This window comes from Callorhinus ursinus, unplaced genomic scaffold (genome assembly GCF_003265705.2).
Source record: "Callorhinus ursinus isolate GAN/ISIS: 27379988/994484 unplaced genomic scaffold, GSC_fseal_2.0 scaffold1, whole genome shotgun sequence".
NCBI classification, from domain to species: domain Eukaryota; kingdom Metazoa; phylum Chordata; class Mammalia; order Carnivora; family Otariidae; genus Callorhinus; species Callorhinus ursinus.
This window is the reverse complement of record NW_027397063.1, coordinates 48,278,970-48,304,123: the sequence shown is the minus strand read 5'-3', so window position 1 is coordinate 48,304,123 and position 25,154 is coordinate 48,278,970. Positions and strand designations below refer to the sequence as shown.

Here is a 25,154-nt window from a genome sequence, read left to right as displayed (position 1 = left end):
CAGTCATCTAGGTACCTACCCCGACCCCATGCAGCATGTGCCCACCCTTCTGCCACCTCCAGAAGAAATGAAAAATTTGGTTTCAGAAGAAATTTAACCACAAGAACTCTAGGTTTGTGGTTGTCAGGCATAAAGATAGATGTGGGTAAACTGGCTAACTCAAAGCAGAATAGATTAAGTGAAAGTGTGTATCATGAATGATGAGAACATACCCTGCCCCCCTCTCCTGCTCAAATCCCAGAAAGCCAGTGGTCACCTCCTCCCTGAGGCAAGAATTGTTAGGATCTTTCTGTGAGGAAATTGAAGAGCCACAGAGAAAATAACTATACATATTGACATTTTTGTATGACCTAGTAAAAAAGCTAGCTAGCCACCCAAACCCCACAGTGAAGTAAGTGCACGCTCTCAACAAGTTTTGTCCTCTCGTGGAGTTTCCAATAATCCTTAAAGTATATCACCTTCACATATGAATGAGCCATCAAGGATCACCTGCCAGTTGGGGAATTCTTCCAACATGAAAGAGAGCAAAACAAACAGAGAAAAAGAACCTGACAAAAATAGAAGCAACCCAGAAATCAGACAAAGACTCTCAAAACACCCTCAGAGAGATAAAATGATGCTATTATCATAAAATAAGAACTAGATGCTAAAATAATTAAATGATTGGACATTAAGAATGAAATCTTAGAAAATAAAAACATGGTATCTGAAATAAGAAAAAAATCACTATACTGATTGGAAGATAAAATCAAGGAAAAATCTCAGAAAATATAATAAAAGGCTAAAAGAAAGGAAAAGACAAGAAAAATGAAGGATCGATCCACTAGTTTTAATGTTTATCTTTTGTTTAACAAAAGATGATCTAGAAGGATAGTATAGAGAAAATGGGAAGAAAAATTCATAACAAAATAATGCAAGACAATTTCCATTAATGAAGACTATGAATCTCCAGATTGAAAGTGACATTTGAAAGGTGCCTGGGTGGCTCAGTCGGTTGAGCATCTGCCTCTTGAAGTGGTGCTCGGTGCTGAGCATGGAGCCTGCCTGGGATTCTCTCTCTCTCTCCGCCCCTCCCCCACTCGTGCTCTCTCTCTCTCTCTCTCTCTCTCTCTAAAAAACAAACCAAAACCAAAAAAAAAAAAAAAAAAAAACAACTAAAAACCCAAAAACCTGAGGGGGGAGGGAAGAAAGTGCCATTCAAGAGACTAGTATAATTAAAAGAAAAAGGAAGAAAGTAACAAGTAAGATAGACCCAAACCAAGGTACTGTCTCATGAAATTCAGACCATGAGAATAATGAGAAAATTCTTCAGTTCTCCACAAAAGAAAACAAACAGGTAACATACAAATTATCAGGACTAAGAATAACATCAGATCTTTCAACAGCCATCTGAAGGAGAAATACCTTAAAAACTGATGAAAATGATTTTTAACCCTCATACTCTATCCACAAACAAATTATAAAGAACTTGAGAGAAAAATACAATTTCACTTTCCAACAAGTAAGGTCTAAAAAACATTTCCTTCCCATTTTCTAATTTTTAGGTAGTGACTCTAAGATGAGTTAATTCAGGAAAAAGAGGAAAACATGGACTCTGGAAACAGGAGATCTAACACTAGAGAGAATTGAAAACAGTTCCCCAGATGATGGCCAACCCAAGTGCCAGGATGAGAGGGGTGCTGTGAGCCCAGAGAGCAGGTTAAGAGTGGTCAGGGTGACTTCAGGAAAAGCAAAGAACTAAGAAATATCTTGAAAAAGAGGTCCAAGTACGTGGAAAAGTGAAACAAGAGCTGTTGGAAGCTGTAAGAAAACTCAGCAATGGATAATAAAGAAAACTTAAAATCGCTAAAAAAAAAAAAAGGAATTGTTAACTTTAGGGGAAATGAAATTTGTTTTTTTGTTTGTTTTTAAAGAATATTTGGAAGAAGATGGTGCCCTCTGGACTGATCTTTGAGCTCACAGTATCAGGTACTTATGGAAGCCACCAGTTTCCACTCTAGGCAACATTTCAGAGTGAAGAGAGAGAGGGTGCTCTCATTTTCCCACCCATCCTTTAGGGTACCGGAGACCTTCTTCCAAATCTTCTCTGTAAGGGCAGCACTGACGTTACCAGAGGCAAGGCTGAGGATCCCTGCCTGTTAGGAGGAATCTTTCTATCTCATTCCTCTAATTCCCCAGGGGAAGTCTTTTCTCCTAACACTTCCGTTATTCTCTACCTGCCCTCCTCATTGGCTCCTCCCCCGGCAAGGAGGAAGGACTTCATTTTATTGGTGGATCTGAGGGAGGTGAGGAACTGGGCATGCCTGGTTCTGCTTCTTTCTCTCATCTTGAGAGTGCTTTCTTCAGAGGCTGTGTAGATCGAGGCTTGCTCCTCTGTGCTGTTCCAGGTAGAGTTTCTTTCACTGGGAAGGCTCTTGAATGGGGAAGTCTGGCTGGTTATCCAGTGCTGCCAGTCACTGTGCGGCGTCAGTCTGCCCAATCCTGCAGTTCACAATTAGGAAGCCCACTGTTGCCCCATACCTTCACGCAAGCTTTCGGTAGTAGTAAAAGTGATGTTTTGGTACCTCCATTAGCCAGCCATCTTGTCCTTAGCTGTTATTTATCAGGTTGAATCTAATTCACCATTAACTCTCTCAGGTATCTGGCTATCATTCCTTCGGTGTTCTCAGTTCTGTAGGATTTTGTGTGGTCAGCTTCGTGGCAGTGTATAAATACCATGTATGCTAATTCTAAATTTAATAACCTTGTATCAAATTCTTCTTTGCATTCTTGGTGTAAAAAGTCAGTTACATAATGAGAAAATGAAGAGATTAAGTTAAATTTCCTTGATTTGCAAGTTACCCACATTGAAAATATAAAAGTTATCAATTAAAATATAGAATAACATTTTGTTTCCCTCCTGAGAAAATATGAAAGTGAGGAATATGAGATTCAGTAAAGTGAAAGGTTGACAAAAATGATGTATACTTTCCTATTGTATCCCAGGAGAATGAGTTCAACTCACATTAGGAATTGACTTATATAACAAATGTGCTTTGTAACATAAAATTATTGAGTATTTTCTATGTGCCAAGCAATGTTTTAATGCTAGGGATAGAGTAATCAACAAAACAAGCAAAAACCCCTACCCTTTTGGAGTCTTTCTTTCCTTATTTCTTTTTTCCTTTTTTCCTTTTTCTGCTTTATTGAGGTATAATTGCCAAAGGAAATTACTTTCTCATGGACAATGCAGATAATGAACCATAAATAGGTCAAATATGTAGTATGTTAGAAGGCAATGAGTGTGTTGGGGAAAAAAAATAAATAGGAAAGTTGAATATGGAGTGTTGAGGTTACAGAGTATTCCTGGAAACAGGATTGGTTGGGGTAGGGGCTGGACTAGGAGCAAGGTTTGCTGGGGGTGGGGAGCTGAAAGATGAAAATTAGAATACACCTGGGTATGCCATGATTCCTAATCAGGTAAGTGAACTTTATAATGGAGACATCAAAGCCAAGGTAAGGCGGTTTTAGTAATATTACTCTGATGACCTTGTAGTTTTGAATGGGGTAGGGTTGGGGGTAAGAAATTGACTTTGTGCATGACTCTATCCAAATTTGTTGTGGTTTGGCATAGGCACTTGACCTTCTAATACTTTGACCTCTGGTAATTCCTCTGCTCAGTTTATCTAAATTCCATTCCCCCTTTGAGGCCTAGTTTGAGTTCATGTGTTCTGTGTGGCTGTTAAAATAGTTTGTTCATTCCAATTCCTAATGATCTCTCCTCTCTATGATTTATTGCATTGAAAAGAAAACGTTTTTTTTAGATTTTCACTATGGTTGCACTTTTTTCTCTGTTGCTATTGAAGAATTGCAAAACCAGAGGACATGTATTTTAATTCCTTTATATTGCTTCCCAAGATGCTGTAAGTGTGCTTGGCGCTCTGTTTTATTATTGATTATCGTCATGATGATATTTGTGAAATCAGGTCACCTGCTCGTTAGAATTCTTTCCTGGGCTCTATAACACATACACAACAATGTTCAGATCCTTTAAGTACCCTCAGCCTACGCTTATAGTTTTCTCTCCTGTCATTCTGTACCATTTCCATGTTTTAAATAGTGAGGTTCTGAAAAGATAAACATTCAGCCAAATTTGTCATGCTCCCATCACCCAAGCTGCCAACCTCTTCCCTTGACTCTTACCTATCTGAAATACTTGGATGTTCTTTTTCTTTTCCTTTAAATGATTTAATTGATACATAATTTCCATATTATAAAATTTATCCTTTTAAAAGTGTGCAGTTTGGTGAGTTTTAGTATACTCACAGAGTTGTGCAACCATATATCTATTTGCAGAATACCTTTATTGCGCTAAAAGAAACCCTGTGTTGTCAGTCACTACACACTGCTTCCTTTTCCAGTTCCTGACATTTACTAGTCTACTTTCTGTCTCTATGGATTGGCTAATCTGGACATTTCATATACATGGAATAATACAATATGTGGTCTTTTCTGTGTGGCTTCCTTAACATGGCATAATCTTTTCAAGATTTATTCATGTGGCAGTACTTATCAGTCCTTTTAATGGCTGAATAATATTCCATTGTATGGATGTACATCCAATGTGAATGTACTGTACCACATTTTGTTTGTCCATTTATCACCTGATAAACACTTGAATTGTTTCTACTTTTTGATGATTTTGAATAATGCTGTTTGTGGATATTTGTGTACAAGTCATTGCATGAACATATGTTACGATTTTTCTTGCATATATACCTTGGAGTGGAATTGGTGGGTCCTACAGCAACTATATCCTTAACAGTTCTGAGGAACTTTTCAGGAACAGTTTTCTAAAGTGGCTGTACCATTTTATCATTGTACCAGCAATGTATGAGCGTTTCAATTTCTCCGTATTCTTGATAACATTTGTCATTGTCTTTTTTTTTTTTTTTAATTTTAGTCATCTGAGTATATATGAAGTGGTATTGTTGCAGGTTGGATTTTACTTTCCGTGATGGCTAATGATAATATTGGGCATCTTCTCATGTGTTTATTGGCTACATATATATATTTTCAAGACATTATCTAGTCAGATCCTTTGCCTATTTTTCTGTTGAGTTGTTTGTATTTTCATTATTGAGTTGTTAAGATTTCTTTTTATATTTTAAATACAAATTTCTTATTAGATATATGATCTACAAATATTTTCTTTAATTCTATGGGTGATGTTATCACTTTTTTGATGCTGTTAATTGAAATGTAAGAGTTTTTAATTTTGATGAAGCCCAATTTATTTATTTTTCCTTTGTGGTTTGTGTTTTTGTTGTCAGTATTTAAGAAACTCTTCCTTACCCAAGATCAGAAAGTTTTAGTCCCATTTTCTAAGAGTTTTACAGTTTTAGATCTTATATTTACATCTATGCTCAATTTTGAGTTAATTTTTGTATATGGTGTGAGGCAAGGATCCAAATTAATTTCCTTTGTGTGGATAACCAGCTGTCCTTGTACCATTTGTTGAAAAAACTGTTCTTTCCCTCCATTACATTGTCTTAGCACCCTTTTCTAAAATCAACTGATCATAAATATATGGTTTTGTCTTGTTTTTATGTCTGTCTTTAAGCCAATATGACAAAGTCTTGATCACTAGAGCTTAGTAGTAAGTTCTGGAATATGGGACCTCCAACTTTGTTTTTCTCCCAGGATTGTTTTGGCTGTTCCAGGTCCCTTGAATTTCTAGATAAAATATAAGATCAACTTGTTAATTTTTACAAAAAAAGCCAGTTGGGATTTGATTAGTGATTACATTGAATCTGTAGATCGATTAAGGAAGTATTGCTATCTTACTAATAATTATCTTTCAATCCATGAAAATGAGCTGTTTTTCCATTTATGTAGATTTTCTTTAATTTCTTTCAGTAGTACTTTATAGTTTTCAGAGTACATGTATTTAATTTCTCTTGTTATATGTATTAATTGTTATTTTTGTGTGTGATGTTATTGTCAATGGACTTGTTTTCTCAATTTTGTTTTTAAATTGTTCATTGCTAGTGTGTAGAATTCCAAGTGATTTTTTAATATTGATCTTGTATTCTCCAATTTTGCTCATCTTCATTAGTTATAATTTTTTGTGGATTCTTTATGATATTCTATATATAGGACCATATGATTTGCAAAACAAAGATGGTTTTGCTGCTTCTATCCAAATCTGAGAGTCCTTTATTTGTTTTACTTGTCTGTTTGTCCTGGATAAAACTTTCAATTTTGAATATAAGTTGTGAGAGCAGGTATCTTTGTATTGTTTCTTATTTTAGGGGGACAGCATTCAGCTCTTCACTATTAAGTATGATGTTAGTTATGGGTTTTCTGTAGATGTCCTTCAAAAGGTTCAAGAAGTTTCATGTATTCTTAGTTTGTTAAGAGTTTTTTATTAGGAAAGTGGTTGGGTTTTATCAGTTATTTTTTCTCTTTTTATTGAGATAATCACGTGGTTTTGTCCTTCATTTTATTAATTAATCTCATGCACTGTACTGATTTTTGGATGTTAAACCAACTTTGCATTCCTGGAGTAAATCCTACTTGGCCATGGTGTGTGATTTTTTTTTTTTTTTATATTGCTGGATTCATTTGCTAGTATTTTGTTGAAGATTTTTGCATCTGTATTCATTAACAATACTGGTCTGTAGCTTTATTTAACTGTGACATCTTAATCTAGTTTTGACATTATAAAACAAGTTCTTTTGTTGGAAAATGTCTTCTCATATTTTTTTGAAAGATTTGTAAGAATTGGCATTAATTTTTCTTCAATTGTTGGGTAGAATTTATCACTGAAGTTATTTATCTAGGTGTGGGCTTTTTTAAAGCTTTTTGTTAAAATTGAAGTATAATTGACATAAGATGTCATATTAGTTCCAGGTATACAACACAATAATTAGATATTTGTATACAGTGTGACATGATCACAATAAGCCAATAACCATCTGTCTCCATACAAGGTTGCACATTTTTTTTCTTGTGATGAGAAATTTTAAGATTAACTCTCTTAGCAACTTTAAAATCTGTGAAACAGTATTATTCCCTATAATCACCATGCTGTATATTTCATTCCCATGACTTATTTTATAATTGAACTTTTGTACCTAGCTCCAAACCCATTTTGTTCCCTCCAGTGGCTGCTAGGCTGCTAGTTTTCATAGGTTTTAAGGCTACTCACTGGTGTAAAGACCTATCATGCAGCTGGGAGAGAAAAATAGGAATAACACAAATTCAAATGCCACAGAGTTTACTGTTTTTGAGATTTAGTCACTTTTCTTGAAGGAACACTCCTCAGATTGTTGAAAGCCTTTGGTTACTTTACATAGTTACAAAAAAGTTGATATTTACAATTTTTTCCCATGTTCCCATTTTTTCAGAGGCACTTTTATGGAGGAGTAGATTTTCAGAGGCACTTACTCTCCCATTCTAGAAGTACTTCTCTTGGCTGTTCTTTTTTTTTTTTTTAATTATGTTATGTTAATCCCCATCCATTACATCATTAGTTTTTGATGTAGTGTTCCATGATTCATTGTTTGCGTATATTGGCTGTTCTTTTTAACCACCACTTTTGCACAGAGCTGGAAAGAAGTCCAAGCAAAGACTTAACAGCTAGCTAAACATAGGTAAGCCATAGACACAGACGAGAGAAGACCAACTTGCATACACTTTTCTTGAACATTGAAAATTGTTGTTTACAAAAAAATTAAACTTTTTCCACGTGTCAAGTTTTATGCCATGGTGAGCAAAACACAGTCTTGGCTTTTTTTTTTTTTTTTTTTTTTTTTAGTGGCCAAAGAACAAAGTAACTTTGGATCAGAGAGATGATACCAGGCTAACAATTTTGAACTTGCAAGACGTAAGGAAGAAGTGGAAGATTCCAAACAGAAAAATATAACATGGTCTGAAAAAGGGTGTGATGTCAATCATGATCATGATTGAATATAGCATTGTAGAAGCCAGAAGAATCAAAGTAGCACATTGCCATTCGATATAGTTGCTTTTATGCTAATCACAAGTCTTTTGAGGTAATGCGAAGGGAACATATTTTTCTACCTTGTTTTTTGTAACCATAGATAAGGAAAAGTTTAGACTTTAAAAGATGAAGATGTGATGGTGAAATGCAAAACACTGGCTCTACTGATATCATCTAGAGTTAGTCAACCCATGTGAATTCAGAAATGTCTCAGATATGTGACCACCGTAATTTTAACACTTTAATAAGCCTCATCCACAAACGTGAGAAAAGGTTGTTGTTTTTTTCCTTTTTTAAAATACAAGATGTATTAAACAATGAATAAAAGACTCCTGCCCAGCAAACAGTCCATTTCTGTGCTTTCCCAAAATGTGAAATACTCAATTCAAGACATTACTTTCTTTCCTATGGTATAACTCACCTATGGAATTTAAAATCTTTTGCAAGCACTAATGGGGAGAACCATTTATTTTTAATTTCAATTTTGCTCCTGTTTCCATACCGCAAAGTGAGTCTGGAGACCAACCAACATGACCATGTTGGTTGGTCTCACTATTACTGGTTGTCTCTGAATATAGTTGTGTCTCATAGTTATTCAATTGTCCCTTATTCATCCAAGTTGACTCCCTTGCACATTTATCTCATTTGACCTTGAAATCTTTTTTTTTGCTCTGCCAAGCTTGTATACTCATCCCTGATGGTTGAATTGTGAGCAGACATAATTGATTACCTCTTAATTAAGGAAATGGTATATATATATATATTATATATATATATTATGAAATTTCCCAACTTTGTTTTCTTTTAAGCTATCTTTGTGCTTTTGTGCATCATCTAAACTGTCTTTGCAGTTTTATTTATCTTTTAATTTTTCCTGTTTCAAAAGAAAGTGTGTCCCTCTTCCTCTTCAAGGCTGGTCTACTTCTTGTGTCTAAGATCCCAATACTGCCATCTTTTTTTGGACAGTGTTTAACAACCACTTTCTCTTGCATTGTTATTTTTACCATCTCCTTTTGCATTTACTTTCTCCTAGACCTGTACATTTTATGAAATTTCCTAAAATATAAACAAAGAAGTACAAAGAACCACTAGCTCAAAAATGTTCCCTTCCATTGTTTCATTTTTTTTTTACTTTCTTTCATGGACTACACTCATTTTTAAGAACATGTTAATTTCTGATTACAAAAGTATAGTATATGTACAGTTCAGAAAACTTGGAAAACAAAGAGTTCAAAGAAAAAAATTACAATAGAAAAAAGTTATTAACATTTTAGAGTATAGTCTTGCATGATTTTTCTGACACTGCAGTTTTTTTTCTGTGATAAACATGGTACCATTCATTTTATATATATGTCTCATAGTGTGTATTACAGATTGCAATATATTGGAAATATTTTCCCACATCAATTTTTTTTCCTACAATTTGATTTTAATGGCTATATAGCCTGCCATTGTATAAAGGTACCAAAACTTACTTGGCAAATTAATAAATTTTCGTATTGTTATTGGAAATTATATTGTATAATTATTGTTTACTTTTTTATTGTTTGTCTCCCCTACTACTTCTATGGGAATAGGAAACTTGATTGTCTTATTTCCCATTGTTCAGTGTCTAGAGCAGTTTGGGTACACAGTGCTCACTGAATGGATAGTTGTTTGTTGTATGAGTTAGTATATCAATACATAATTAAATTACTTCTAATTTTTAATATTGTAAATGATGGTGCAAGAAAATTTTACATATATATATATTTTATCACCTCTGGCTGTGTTTAACATTTTCTCTTTTTGTCTTTAGTTTTCAGCAATTTTAACATATGTCCAGCTATTTTCTTTTGTGTTTTTATATTTATTCTCCTTTGTGATCTCTGAACTTCTTGGATCTCTGGTTTGATGTCTGTCATCAATTTGGGAAGATTCTCAACCATTATTTCTTTACATTTTTTTCCCTGCCATGTTCTCTCTGTCTTCTGGAATTTTGATTACACATATGGATTGTTTGTTATCGTGCCATTTCTCTTGGATGCACTGTTCATTTTTTTTCACCCATTTTTCTTTTTGTTTTATTTTGTTAATTTCTTTTGACTTACCTTAAATTTCACTTGTTCTGTTTTCTGATGGGTCAGGTCTTTTGTTGAGCCCACTGAAGCCATCTTCATCTATGTTAACTTCTGGCATTTTCATTTGATTTTTTTTTGCTATGGGTTCAATTTCTCCACTGAAATTACTATCTGAATTTGCATGTTGTCTACCTTTTCTACTAGAGCTTTTTATATATTAATCATAGTTATTTTTTAATTCCTAGTGTGTTATTTCCAACATCTATACCATATCTGAGATTGGGTATGTTTATTGCTTTGCTTTTGACAAGGTATTGTTTTTTGTTTGCTTTTTTATGTCTTTTAAGTTTTTCTTGGCATATGGACAAATTGTGAAGTATAGCAAAAACTGTGGGGTGCCTGGGTAGTTCTGTCAGTTAGGTTAAGTGTCTGCCTTTGACTCAGGTCATGATCTCAGGGTCCTGGGATCAAGCCCTGCTTCTGGCTCTGCTCAGTGGGGAGTCTGCTTCTCCCTCTCCCTCTGCCTCTCCCCCTGCTCCTGCTCACTCTCTCTCTCAAATAAATAAATAAAATCTTAAAAAAAATGGATAGAAAAAACTGAGATAAATAATTTTTGTGCCTAAAGATGATGTAACAACTTTTTTTTTTTTCCTGACAGGCCTTTAGTATAGAAAGAAGTTAGGTCAGTTAGTTAGGAGTTGAGCTCTGTTTGCATTTTATTGTTGCTATGGTTACCTTCTGTAGAACACCAACTTCAAATCCTTTAGCATTATCTTCTGTTCAGGGTGGGGACTGGTTTTCTAGAAAGATTTCCTGATGGCTTCTCCACCCTCTGTTTTAGACCTTACCTTCAGAGTGGGCCTCCCTACATGATCTTGTTCCTTTCCCAAAAGTATCCTGCTGTTTCTCGTTACTCAACTTTAGTTGCATCATGGTAACAGGGTGTGTGTGTGTGTGTGTGTGTGTGTGTGTGCACATATGGTGGTGGTGAGTATTTTCTGTTGTTCTGATTAAGATTTAAATAGGCATTGTGTCCTGGGTCCTAGGAGTCTCATGGGTCATCTCCTGATGGGTTATCTCATGATGTCTCTCACCCAGCTGGAGAAGACCTTTACTGGTCTGGGATCAGCATGTGTTTCTGCCCCTCCCCTAAGGATAGAGAGCTTTTTCCTATTCCAATCCTTTAGCTAGAATGGATTTTCAGCAGTGCCCTAAAACAAGGGAAACAGGTTTCCCTCCCTCCCTTTTTCAATAGTTTTAAGCCCTTTGATTCTAGGAGAGATAGGAGAGAGGGATCCAGATCGGGTTTTGTGCTTTTCCAGGGGACTGTTCCCTTCCCAGAACTGCATCTCAAGGAAGGCTTTCTTAGTACTCTCACCGGGGTTTTTGTAAGCATTTGGGAAGGTCTGTAGAGACTGGGCTTGCAAGTGGGTGCAAGTCCCCTTATGTTTGCAGCCCCCGGGGGTTCTATGTTCTCTGGCTAGCCCATATTCAGCCTGTAGCTATTCTTTAAATATTTTAGTATAATTCTTATTACATGTGTCCAGAAGCATCTACCCCAGGTCAGCAAGTTCTTGCTTTCTGTCTTTGGAGGGCATTTCCTTAGGTTTCAGGTTAGTTTGTTCCTCCCCTGCAACCTCAACTAATGATGGGTTCAAGTATTAGAGATTTTCCAGCGTTTTATTGTTATGTACTCAGTGTGAGATTACATGGAGCTTAAATATTGAACCACCACACCTTGAGTATAGAATTAAAGCAGACAGTGAAGCCATAAGGACTCAGGCAGGATAGCCAACCTATCCAGTTGTTCTATTCATAGCACTTGGCTTTTGAGGTGCTCCCAAACTGAAAAGTCTTATGCCTTTTCCAGTAGAGGAGACACATCTACATGTAAGAAGTTGAAAGAATGATTCTGAGCCTTTTTAGAGTAGCAACAATGTAGTAAAAGAGTTGGATTTGCAATAATTCTTGTTTTCAAGTGCCTTTGATAGATGATTTTTAAAAAGGAAGAAGAAAACTGCTAAAAAGACAGCTGAGCTCAGAATAGTGCTGAGCAATGCTGGAAGACCTTCTGGCCAGCCCAGCGATCTCATATCACAGCCTCCATTTGCCTATAATCTTAAAGGATATTTGATCAATTCAACATTGTTAACATGTAGTAAGACTGCTAACTTTTTGGCACGTACATTTATGTCATCTGGTTATACAAGCATGGAGCCCTGTTGATCAGATGATGGTACAGCTGTTATTTATTGTAAATTTAGCCATCTCATTATAGGTGAATGAAATTCAAATCGTCAGAGTGTCAAGTACAATAAAAGCTTTATCTCTTTTCCTGTCCTTCCTGCCAAATACACACGACAAACACATTTCACTTTAGGAAAAGACTTAAAAGTACTCTGAAGTGCAAACTATTCAAAGGTCTCCAGTTTCTACAGAAAGAACACATAACAGCAAGGCAATTGCAAATCAGGCTAATCTTCAAGGTAATAGGATACTCTTTAAATCTCTTAAACTATGTCTCTTTTGTATATAATACTACAGAATTGTCAGAGAAGAGAAAGGAGAATCCCATAGTACCTTTGAAACTTAAGTGTTAAAAATCATATTCATTTTATATTCAATCATTTTAAAATGCAGGTCCCTAAATCCTGATCTGTAAAGTTTTCTTGATGGGATTGTATTGCCACGGAACACTGCCAATGACACTGCTTAAATAGTAGTCTTCTTTGTTCTACCTGCTCTCTCACCCTTTTCTGTCACACCAAGGCTCTCCCTCTATGCCTTAAAAATTCTATACAAACTCATCATTTTTATACAGCTTTCACAGATGGATGGCCCCAGGGTCTGGTCTCTCGGCAACAGTATAGCCCTCATGTCTGATTCTTTGCACAGCTGAAACTAGCTGTGTGTTTTAGTATGTGTTTTTATATACTTACATATTTATATTTATCCTGCCTGACACTAAGTGATACGCTTTTCAAATACAAAGAACATATCTACTCCCCTCACACTTCTCTACAATATCTGGTATACTGCTCTTTGTAGTGTGCCTTCGAATTAGACATAAAGTCAAGCTCTGAAATTACAGACATTTTGAAAAATCTTACTAGCCCACTATAACTGCAAACTGGTGGGGTATAATATGCAAAGGAAGGATGCCAGTTTTTCTTGAGCACAGGATTAGGGGCAGGCAACAATTTAATGTATATATTTCTCTTAAATTCAGCTATCATCTCTCTATCTATCTATCATCTATCTATCTATCTATCTATCTATCTATCTATCTATCATCTATCTATCATGTGTGTGTTTGTGTGTAATATAATGTGTGTGTAATTATTCTAATTTTTATATATGGGGAAAATAAGCCCAGAAATTAATAAATTTGCACAAGGTCACACAAGTAATACTTTGAAGAGAGAATTTATTTATTTATTTTTTAAAAGATTTTGTTTGTTTATTTTGAGAGAGCGAGCAAGCAAGTGAGCATGAGTCGGGGAGGGGCAGGGGCAGAAGGAGAGAGAGAACCTCAAGCAGACTCCTTGCCGAGCATGGAACCTGATGCAGGGCTGGATCTCATGACCCCAAGATTATACCTGAGCTGAAACCAAGAATTGGATGCCCAACCGACTCAGCCCAGGTGCCCCTGAAGAGAGAATTTAAACCAGGAGTATTTGCATATAAAGTCAATGCTGTAGTCAACCACAGACTCTCCATATAAATTCGCCAGTAATTATCTTGACTTCCAAATGGGACCCTTATGCAGTGAATAATTCACTGACTACCCCCAAGGTAAGACCTTGTCATCCTTGTTTAAGTACCAATTTTAGAAAGAACCCATATCAGGATACCGATTCTAGAATGATCTTCTATTGATCTTATTATTGAGAACTGATGGGTGAAAAAGTCCACCTGAGTTTAGAAATATCTGCTAAAAATAATACTTAAAGGTATTACTGCATTGGGTCTTTGGAAATAGAAATGTTAGTTGACAATAATTAATACTGATTTACTAAATAGCTGTCCTAGACACACATACAGTATCCTTTAACTAGGATGGAAAATGCTATTTAAAATAAGAGCCAACTGCAGAAGCTTTTGTATATAAGGGGAGCAGCCAGATTCCTATTGGAGAGATGACCTTTTGTTTGGAAATGGAAGAGATGAGAGATATGACAGATTCACTCTTCCTGTATTCATGGTCTAAACCAGAGATTTGGGAGCACCTGAGAAACTTTAGAAATTCTGATGTCCGGGACTAGCACCCAGGCATCAGTTTTTAAAGCTCCCAGGTGATTCCAGTGTACAGCAAATTTGGAAAACATGCTTCTAGAATCTTGCTTCTCAAAGTGCAGTCCTGGGTGCTTATTAGAAATGCAGAATCTTGGGCCCCACCTCAAGTCTACTGAATCAATGTCTGTATTTTAACAAGCTCCCCCCGTGGTTTCTATGCACATTAAAGCTCAAGAAGCACTGGGCTAGAAAAGTTTTCAACTCAAGATGTGCATTAGAATCACCTGGGAGCTGTTAAAATATGATATTCTGGCCTCACTCACAGTGATTACAGTCCATTTGGTGTAGGGTGGGGACTGAACATTGGTATGCTGTATGCTTCTCAGGTTTCCAGTGTGCAGTTACGATTATGATGGGTGATGCAGCAATGTGTTGGGAATGGGGGCTCAGAGAGGAAAGATTTTCCAGTGAGAAATTTCCATGGTGGTGGGGAAGGAAGAGTAGAGATTGGTTGAAGGACTTTAAAAACACAGATGTGTAATATTCAATTTTAGGTTGTTTTTTTTATGAAGCAGAAGAGGTGACAGAACATCTGACTCTAGTAATTCCCATGATTCTTGTGACATGTGTAAAATCCTAACAAGATTATGAAGGATGGAGGCTTGAGCTATTTAAAATATAAACTACAAGAAGAGTAACCCCAGAAAGTTAGAGGCACCGTCTTATCAGTCATATGGGAAACAAACACATCGTATAAAGACAGTTTGTCCTTTGAACAGCAGCTGTTTCTACTGCTTCAGGAATGAGTAGTACCTCTCTAGCTTGAGTCTAGGTTGGTAACTCATTCTGGCTTTTTGGTTATCTAGCCTTTTCTATACTCACTCATGCTGCCTCCTTCTTGAGATCCATGTTGTTCTTTTAGTCAGAGGATCTTTCTCATGTCTAGTTATTAATGCATGAAGACTTTTCATCTAACTCTTTGTCTCTGGTTCTTTGTCATTATGTCCAGACACTCCTAAGCAAGGAAGAAATTTTTCTGATTGCTGAGTGCAGGATACATCCCTTTTAAATAAGGAGACAGAAACAAAGCCAAACGACAAACCCAGAATTCTCTCTCCTTCTGAAATAAGAGGGGTCATTTATCTACGCTTAACTAATTTCAGAGGGAAGTGTGAAAAACTCCCCTTGAGGCATCCAGGTCATCTGTGTTAAGCTTGGGGATACAGCCACACTCAGTGTGGCTGTATCTTGTACCTAAGACATTTAAACCGAAGGGAGTATTAGGTGTAGTAGTGAGAGCTTAAGTTATCGAGCAAGCAGATTCTCAAGGGAGGAAATGCTTTACCTCATTTCATCTAACCTCTCCTGTCTCTCCTCTCTGAAAGAAGGAAAAATGGACAAGAAGTAGTTGTGGGAGATTTTGTGTCTAAAGTGTAACATGTTTGATAAAAGTGCTATTTTTCTGTGTACATCTTACCTTGGACTGCACAACAAGCAGGGCTTCTTTGGGGCTTTTGCTCCAGCAGTGAAGTAGCAATGTAAAAAACTGGAAAATGACCAAGGCTGAGAGTAGTCAGTCTGAGCAAGGGCAAGTGTAAAGGGAAAATCAGAGTTGAAAGAAGGTAAAGTGATAATACCAAGGTACCCCATTGCTTTATCTATCAGGTAGAATATCATTTTCACTATTTAATATTTAGCAGAAAGTATCTTTAAATAAGAACACAGCCCATGCATGAATCTCATACATATTGCTACTTAGTAGAGTAGAACCACATTTTCCCTTTGTGAGTCAATATGCCATAAAATGACTAAAATTAATCTCCCCCCATCAATCTTTACTTCATGTTAGGTTACAGACAGAGAGTGAGCAAAGAATGTCTAGGAAACCAGCCCAGGGACAAAGGAAGAAACTGATTCAGTAATTGGAGCAGTAGTCTGAGCTCATTTAGTATAGAGGCTGCCTCCCATACCATTGGATTTACCACATAGGGAAGAGATGCTAAAAACTGGCAATTAGAATAGACTAGTAGGTGGGAGGAATTCAGTGAGTTCAGTTTAAAGTCTGAAGTCCTCAGTGGTCTTGAGATGTTCAGAACATCAGCATGATGCTTATGATAAGGACTCTGTGTTACCAAGATAACGGTAAATCCTATTCTCTGATATAAGCAGGGAGGAGAATTCTACATCTCAGCCAGACTTTCAGCAAAATGATTACATTGTTTTGTAATGGGATTTAAGGGGTTACATTTTCATTATTCTAGATATTCACTTATTTGGAAGACCTTCCTGGGACATCAGTTGGATAGCTAAGGTGTCATGATATAAACGTGGAGTCTTCTCTTAGTTACCAAATAACATGCTTCTTCCTTATTGAATACATTGCTTGCATCTGTCCTTTTAACCTTGTATTAATAGCACCATTGAAAATTACTTTAAATGACATATTTTGGTTGCTTATTAAAATATATTGGCATGATCGTCCCTCTCTTCCCTTCCTTTAATCATGCACTGAGCCCACTTTCCTCTCCCCATACACTTCTCAAACCCTGATCAAACATAATTTGATCAGAATGCTCCCCTACCTTCTCTTTAGCTTCTCTGCTCTGTTTCTCATCTTTTTTATTGAAACTAACACCTAGACAATTTGTTTCTCAGTCATTGTCATTGCTCACCTCCAATTTTAGCTCTTCAGATGGTATCACACTTCTCTCTCAACACATGCAACTAATTCAGCCACTCGACATGTTTACTCCTCACATTTATACAAAACACATTTAAACATTCACTTTTCATTTGCATCTGCATTTCATACTGTTTAGAAAAAAGAACTCACACAAGAGAAGCATCTGCCAGAGCTCCAGTTCTTGCAATTTCATTGTGCTTCTTTTTTTTTTCTTTTTTCTCTCTTTTTTTCAGCCTCATTTGGTAATGAGGGGAGCTATAACATGGTTATGTAATACTTGGCTGACCATGTCAAACAAGGTACCAATATTTCCTTAAATTTACACCTATGTAAATATCTTTGGGAGTGATCTTTATGTGTGTGTGTATTCCACATGGATGTATGCACAAGGTCATGTATAGAGCATGTATTTATAACAAGGTTCGAAGATTGGCAGCTTAACTGTCAATTCCTATCAGACAGGAAACAAACCAGGCTCTTCTTTAGCACAAAACCACCAAAGAGACTGTGCTGTCTGGCAGTTGCTTTCAGGTGAATGATCAATTGTTCCTTTGCTTCCAGTTCTACTAGAGAAATTTCCACTGTGGACCAGAAATCCTCCAACGCCACAATTTACCCTTTCAGTACTTTCACCCTTTTGCCCAGGCAGTAGATTTTATCTTAAACACTCAGGAGGTTTTCTTTCACTTAATTGTATCCATATAATAATTTCTTGGTCTCTAACTTCAGCATTTGCTCAAGTGTATTTAAATAACAGCAGATGATGCTTGCCGGCAGTGTAGGGGTAAGAAGACAGGCTGGTTTGGTAGCTAAGCAACAGGCCTAGAAGTGATAATTTATAATCTGCATTGCTTTGTGACCCTCAGCCACTTTTTTGTCTAGTTTCATTTCTGGTAAGATGGGGCTAGTAGGCTGATAGTGGGTATTTACATGACTTCTATTAGATAAATAGACAAAAAATATTAGGTACTTCTTAAATCACAGAATCCCATTTTCCCTCTAACCTGCAGTGAAACTTTCTTAGACTGTGGGATTTTGTAGTTAAGGCTCCCTTTGTGGCTGAAGTACATCTAAAAGCCACTCTACGTGTCATTGGTTTTCCCCTTGAGATGTAGGTTATCCATTGATTCTATACGCTACTAAGCTCATCATATGTGACCTCAGGGAACTGATTAACCTTTCTCCTCCTTCAGGCTACTATTGCCCCTACGCAATAAAATAAACAATCTTTTTAATGTACTTTCTTGTATTCATTTGTCTTTCAAATCTCCTCAGTTTCTCTTTTCCCAGCTCTGCAATTATTCAGAACCCATGTAACCTGTTGGCTGGAAGCTTTAACTCCACTCCCTGTCCTGAGATATGAAAAGCTTCTCTTGCTTGGTAAACAAAACCTGTTAGTAAGAGTTTGTGTTACAAGTATCTATTATACTGGAAAAAAAAAAAAAAAAAGCCCCACAAACGCCCCAAGTATCTATTATACTATAATATCTTGGCTTATAAAACAGTTTACCATTTAGAAATGCAGGTACCCGATGGACAAGAATTTTCGTGAGGGATTTTTAACAGGTCACACTAATGGCATTAATAGAGCTAGGACACACCACCTTGGTCAGAAGGGAATAAAAACAGTACCCAGTGTACTTTTCTCCTCAGGAAATTCTTGTCTTGTAGCTCCCAGTGCCTGACAAACATGGTAATGTGTCTGTAAATTTCAGCTGACAGAAACACATCAGGTAATCAGTAACCTCAGAAAGTAAACAAAGCTGAGCTACTGAGAGTGATCCCCAGCAGCCAGCGGGGTTCTTGGAGGTGGTGTTAGGAAAAGCATACCCAGACAGGAAGGAACACAGAAGATAATTCTCTTTATCCTGGGTGGGAAACTGCCCTCCAGTCACTCCCAGAAGGCTGAGACATTAAATACTTGCCTGCCTCCTTTGGCTGGTAATTAGCTGGTAGACCATGTACCTTGATGCTTTGTACTTTGTCATCAAAACCCTTTTCATCTCTCTTTCTTTTTCTACTTTGAAGAGTTAAACAGACATCATAAAACTGTGGAGAATAATATAACAAACACCGATGAACCCACCTGGAATTTAAAACTGGAACCATTTTCACATGATGCTCTGGACTTAAAGCATAGGTAACATTGGCTTCCTTTTCTTCACCTAGTCCCATTCCCCTCCCTGCTCCTCTCACACAGGGAACTGTTTCATGAATTTGAAGTGATTTTTCCAGTCAGTTTTTTAAAAACTACTTATAAATTTGTTGCAGAAAAAATGGCATATGTGTAAAAACTTAGATAAGCGATCATCTCCTTGCTCCATTTAATTATTTCCTTACTCTCAAGCCTTATTATACTTTTGTTGCCCTGTCTTTCATTTTTTTTCTTGCATGTTTGTTCTCCTCATTTACGTCTTTATCTGGCTCATTCTATCGCCTTCACTTTTTTTCCTTCCTTATCTTTGTTCTTGTTTCTTCTTTTTTTTAATTTTTTTAAAAAATTTATTCATTCGAGACACAGAGATACAGAGAGAGAGAGCATGAGCAGGGGGAGAAGCAGAGGGAGGAAGAGAAGCAGGCTCCCCGCCGAGCAGGGAGCCTGATGTGGGCCTCGATCCCAGGACCTGGGATCATGACCTGAGCCGAAGGCAGATGCTTAACCATCTGAGCCACCCAGGCACCCCCTTGTTTCTTACTTCTGAGATACTTATTCACACATGCTCATCAGCGCATGTGCCCATCTATCCCATACATTGCCCATAACTGCACAACAAACCCTAGCCATCCTCTTGCTGGTGGACCTTCCCAGATTTAGCTTTCAGTGATGTGGTCCTCACTACCAGAAAAAGAACAGTAAAGTCCACACCAACAAAGGGGGGTACACAGAAGATCACAAAGTCTCTGACCTCTAGATTAACTCAAGTGTCTGATAATCAATCCTCTTATGGAAAATGCCCCATTTGTGGGTGATATATAAGCTTTGTGAATGAACAGTGCATCGAATAGTGCATTCAAATTAATGTGGCTGCCCCAGTCCTATTTTGCTATCTCCTGGTGATGGAAGCAGCTGGAGTTTCCAACTACAACTTATACAGTGTTAGGAGAGATTTGACGTTTAAAAGGATTGGGACCCCCTTTTACCCCGATAGTTTTGTAATTAGGTCTTGGGATTTCCCTAGAGCATAGTAAAATTATTCTCTCTACTGTATATACCTCCTGTTGCAATTCTCTGGTCCACTTACTGAACTCCCACTCAGATCAAAGGGCCACATGTTTAACTCACCAGATTCTTGACCAGTTCCTGCCCTCTCCTAAGTTACCTGATGGGTTTGCCATGTGGCTTCTCTACCACATACTCCTGTCCTCAGTCAAACACTGACACTCGTATTTTGTTGTACACTCTTGATTGACCTCTTCCTCTTGCAAGAGATCCAGAGAGCATACTTGTACTCAGCAAATGTTAAACCTCTTCCAAGGAGCTTGAGTCATTATGGATATCCTGCTCTTCATTTTCACAAAACTTTTGTGGTGCACAGGGGGTGCTGAAGAGAGGAGGCAGAGAGGTGATGTACCCTTTCCCCCAGTGATTTGATCTTCTTTGCACACTTCTTTGCTACATAATTAGCCCTTCTTTATTCGCAATTTGGTTTCATCTGCCCAAACGGATTTAACTTCTTTGAGGGAAAGGCTCATGACTATGTCATTCAGTCTGTTTGTATGAAGCAGGCCCTATCTACAGAGATCTGTGCCATTAGCATACTGTAGTTTTTTTAGTTTCCCGAATATGGTCTTCAGTGTACCTTAGTCCCTCGAACACAGGTTTATCTTTGCCTGAAACATCCCCAGTAAACCCTTTCCCCACTCTGACCCCCATGCCAGTCCACCCCAGATCTACATCTGGCTAACTTACTCATATGGTTTGTCTCAGTGTAGATACCGCTGTCTCCAGGAAATCTTTGATATTCCAAGTCTGAGAGCAGTCTCATCATCACTTACCACGTTCTGTCCTTATTGCCGACATGCCCGTATGCCTCCCCGTCTAGACTGCAAGCTGCGGCTGTCGTGTTCAGGGTGCACCTTGAATGCCGGGCAGTCTGATACACGATGAAACTCTTCATATGCGCCTGTATTATATAGATCGAGGGGGCTCTTACTTTACTCTGTCCCACAACCTCGTAAAAACATTTAACTTTTTTTACCTCTCCATTTTTCTTTTTCTAGTCAATTACAGAGGAAGGAAAGTTGTTTTACTCTTAACCTGTTCGTGAGTGAATGCACTGCACAGATTGAACTAAGGGAGGAGAACAACACCTTTACATATGCTTAGCTACTGAGTTCACTTGGCTAAAAACTTGAGTTTAATGAGTATAAAATTCACCTTGCTAAAATCCTCACCTTAAAGTGTATGAAGCACCTTAAGCAGAATCCATATTTCAGTTTAAGAAAGTTCAAATAATTCTTCTGATGACACATTCACCAACATCTCATATGTGTACTATATATACAGCTTTTTATCTTAGGATTTCACATGGCCTTACCCAAACTAATTAACCAGTGGAAACAAGATCCCGTGTGTAGAGGTAAAGAGATGGCATCAATAACTCCTTTTATCATTGTGAACTAAGAAACTCGTAGATTCTTATCCACTAATGAGAAAGTATACATTCAAAGTTGTATTAGTCCAAGGCGTTTCTTAATCCAGCAGACTTTCCTGCCCTTTGGCAATTAGTCATGCTTACATAGGCTGTCTGTGCAATAATGATTTGAAAACTTTTGAAACGTTGACCCCTGAGTGTGTAGCTAAGCTGAGCAACTTCTAGAAGGAGTCAAGTGATTATTTTTCCCATCCCTTCTTGTATGGTTCTTTCTGTGTGAAAGGAAAAAAAAATCTGGTGAATCATGTCAAACAAGTAGAGAATAATGGCCCTGAAATGTACAAAATGGCAGAATACTGACTCATCACATTTACACTTACATTATAGCTTATTTTAATATAAATTCAAGCTGCTAAAATTACTCCCACAGACAGCTGTGTAAAGTCACTTCCCCTCCCCACACGCACATTTTCTTGTAACCAGAATCTTAGAGTAATTCTTTCAAATGTCTGTAGAGGAAAAGATGAAGATGACATATCCGTCTCCAAATTAGGAAGCCACCTCAGTGTGGTGACCGTTTCTGGAGGAGGTACTTTGGAGAGCTGCAGTTGCTCTTGCTCAGGAGATTCTGGTCCTGTCCAGCTCTTACGCATGGTCTGCTATTGGGCCAGTCTCCTCACTCTGTGGAATAGGTGCCATGGAGGAGCATGGCACAAAAGTAGGTTCTGGATTCAGAGAATCTTTGCGCAGATATTCTCTCTGCTGCCTTCCAGCTCTGTCACTCGGATGGTTCATCTCTCACTTACACTTGCTGCCCAGGCTTGTGGTGAGGGTGACGTTAGATCATGTAAGTAAGGTGGCCAGCACTCTGACTGGCACATAGTAGTTACTCAATAAATGTTAGCTCCTTCCTCTCTCCTCTGTGCTCTTGCACATTCTCTTTCTCTCTTGGCAGATTCCCTTCTACCTTCAAGGAGCAGTACTTAGAACACTCATTCCGAGAGTTACTTCATCATTCCAGTCCATATTGATTGGCATCTGGCTTTAAGTTACTCTTAGTTGGGGTCACCAGTTTGATATTACATTTCTAGTTATATGGGTAGGTGTATTCTGAATATTCAGCAAAAATGTCTGTTGGACATGTTTTATTTTTACATAGCTGCCCTTTATACTCATTTTACATAGCTGCCCTAGTACCTAACAGTATGGGTAGGTAATCAAGGGGCTCCAAACTATGTAATTGATTGTTATTAGCTAGGACCCAGCAGATATGTAAGGTGTTGATAAGGCTAAGCTCTAAAAAGACAAACACGGTGCTTTACCCACTTTGGGGTTTCAAGCTTCTAATTAAACAGTCATCCCTTCATTCTATGAGCTGACCTACTGTTTAAGATAAACTATCAGCTGGTTGAGGTTTATTCCCCCCCCCCACATTCTTCTCCTACAGAAATCAAAACAAAACTAAAATTTCTCACTCTGTTATTGCATTTGAATTTCAGGAACTTTGAATAGCTAAGCACATATTGTACAGTCCCTCACTCTATTCGTAAGGACATTTAGATGATGGGTTTAATGTTGGTGGCATGAGAAAACAAGATTCAGGGAAGATAACCAGTAACATTCCTTCCAGATGTGATCAAATATACTGAGGAAAGACAACATAGGGACTGTTCTTTGGGAGCTGCTAACCAGCATACTGAAGATGAGATTGAGTTAAATGTCGCTAAGTCTCTATAAGTACCTTTTTTAAAAAAATTCACAGCCAGAGCAGTTGCAGATTACTTGATAAACAAAAACATCTCAATGTTTATAAATAATTTCTTTCAATAAATCAGTGTCTCTCAAAAGAAATTATTATCCATCATTAAAAATATAAATCCTTGCTGTGCCTCACCCTAGAGCACCTTATGTGGAGTTGCCCATTTGAGAAGCAATTCAAATGCAAAATAATACTTTCAATTCAAGAGTCTAATATTGCAACTTTTCCCTTTAGGGCTAAGGTAAACTTGCATTTTACTTTGTTCAGGATAGTGCTGGTTTATGCCGGTTGTCCTGACATAATTATGCATTGCACCCACTTTCACTATCAAAAAGTATTTTAATTTGAATAATAATTTTTTCTTTATCCTTTTTGGGGTCCTAATTGCAGCTCTTTTTGTTTTCTGTGTTCATAGCATTTTATAGCCTGGGGCTTATCTCTCCAGATTGGTATTTAGTGCCTGGCGTATTGTGGTTCTCCACCCATGTCGGCTAAATGGTTCCTGTTATTTGTTCAATCGTGTCCCTCTACAAGATACGTTAAGGTTCGAACCTCTGTTACCTTATTTGGAAATATGACCTTTTTGGGAATTCAGTATTCGAAGATACAATCAAGTTAAATGAGATCATACTGGATTAGAGTGGGTCCTAAATCCAATGACTGGTGTCTCCATAAGGAGAGAGGGATTTGAAGACACAGAGGTTACACCAAGGACAAGGCATGTGAAGACTGAGGCAGAGGTTAGATTTATGCTACCACAAGCTGAGGAGTGAGAAGCATTGCCAGCAACCACCAAAAGCTAGAAGAGACAAGGAAGGATTCCTCTCTAAGGCCTTCAGAGGGAGCGTGGCCCTGCCAACACCCTGATTTCAGACTTCTAGTCTCCAAGTTGTGAGAGAATACATTTCTGTTGTTTTAAGCTACTCATTTTGTGGTAATTTGTCATAGGAGCCCCTAGGAAACTAGCACATTTTCTCATTTCACCTGTTCTGGAAGATGATTCGGGGTTCACAAAGTGAACCAAGTTTTTTTTTTTTTTTTTAAGTAGGCACCATGCTCAGCGTGGAGCCCAACATGGGGCTTGAACTCATGACCTTGAGACCAAGACCTGAGCTGAAATCAAGAGTCAGACGCTCAACAGACTGAGCTACCCAAGCATCCCTCTATTACCCAGGTCTTAAATCAGACCATCCCAAATGTGTACTTCAAATGAGGTAAAATATATCCTCAGTTTTGGCCACCTTATAAAGTCTCTGAGACTGAATTTTGCATTTGACATAGAGTCTATATTTTTTTTTTTTAAGATTTTATTTATTTATTTGACAGAGAGAGACAGGGAGAGCAGGAACACAAGCAGGGGGAGTGGGAGAGGGAGAAGCAGGCTTCCCGCTGAGCGGGGAGCCCGATGTGGGACTCGATCCCAGGACCCTGGGATCATGACCTGAGCCGAAGGCAGACGCTTAACGACTGAGCCACCCAGGCGCCCCTAGAGTCTATATTTTAAAATAGGATCATCCCCATCATATTCTTCAAATTTGGTGAAAACTTACATAGCATGGGAACCATAGGTAAACTGACAGATTGTCAGAAACTCTTTAAAAATGTTTGTATAGGTAGATGAATATAGATATGGATTTATCTATTACAACATTTTAAACAGGGTGCCTATCCCATTGTTCGCTTAAAAAAAACCCTGATGTCTATAGCTACATAGCTGTAGCTGTAGTTATGGCTATTTATACATTCGATCTCTATCTGTATCTCTTTTTATGTCTATATCTCCATCCATATATGGTATTTTTCAGTTTCTGTCCATCTGTCAGTCTGATCTGTC

General features: G+C 37.6%; 1 protein-coding gene across 1 annotated transcript in view; it reads left to right on the top strand.

Moving 5' to 3' along the window:
• The first annotated feature begins 2,291 nt into the window (after positions 1-2,291).
• The window catches only part of LOC112821481 (uncharacterized protein NECTIN3-AS1-like), a 58,146-nt gene continuing 35,283 nt past the window's right edge, over positions 2,292-25,154 (top strand). Inside the window, 1 exon segment of the mRNA XM_025868751.2 lies at positions 2,292-2,387. Within this exon segment, the coding sequence (XP_025724536.2) occupies positions 2,300-2,387 (88 nt within the window). The 5' untranslated portion in view covers positions 2,292-2,299.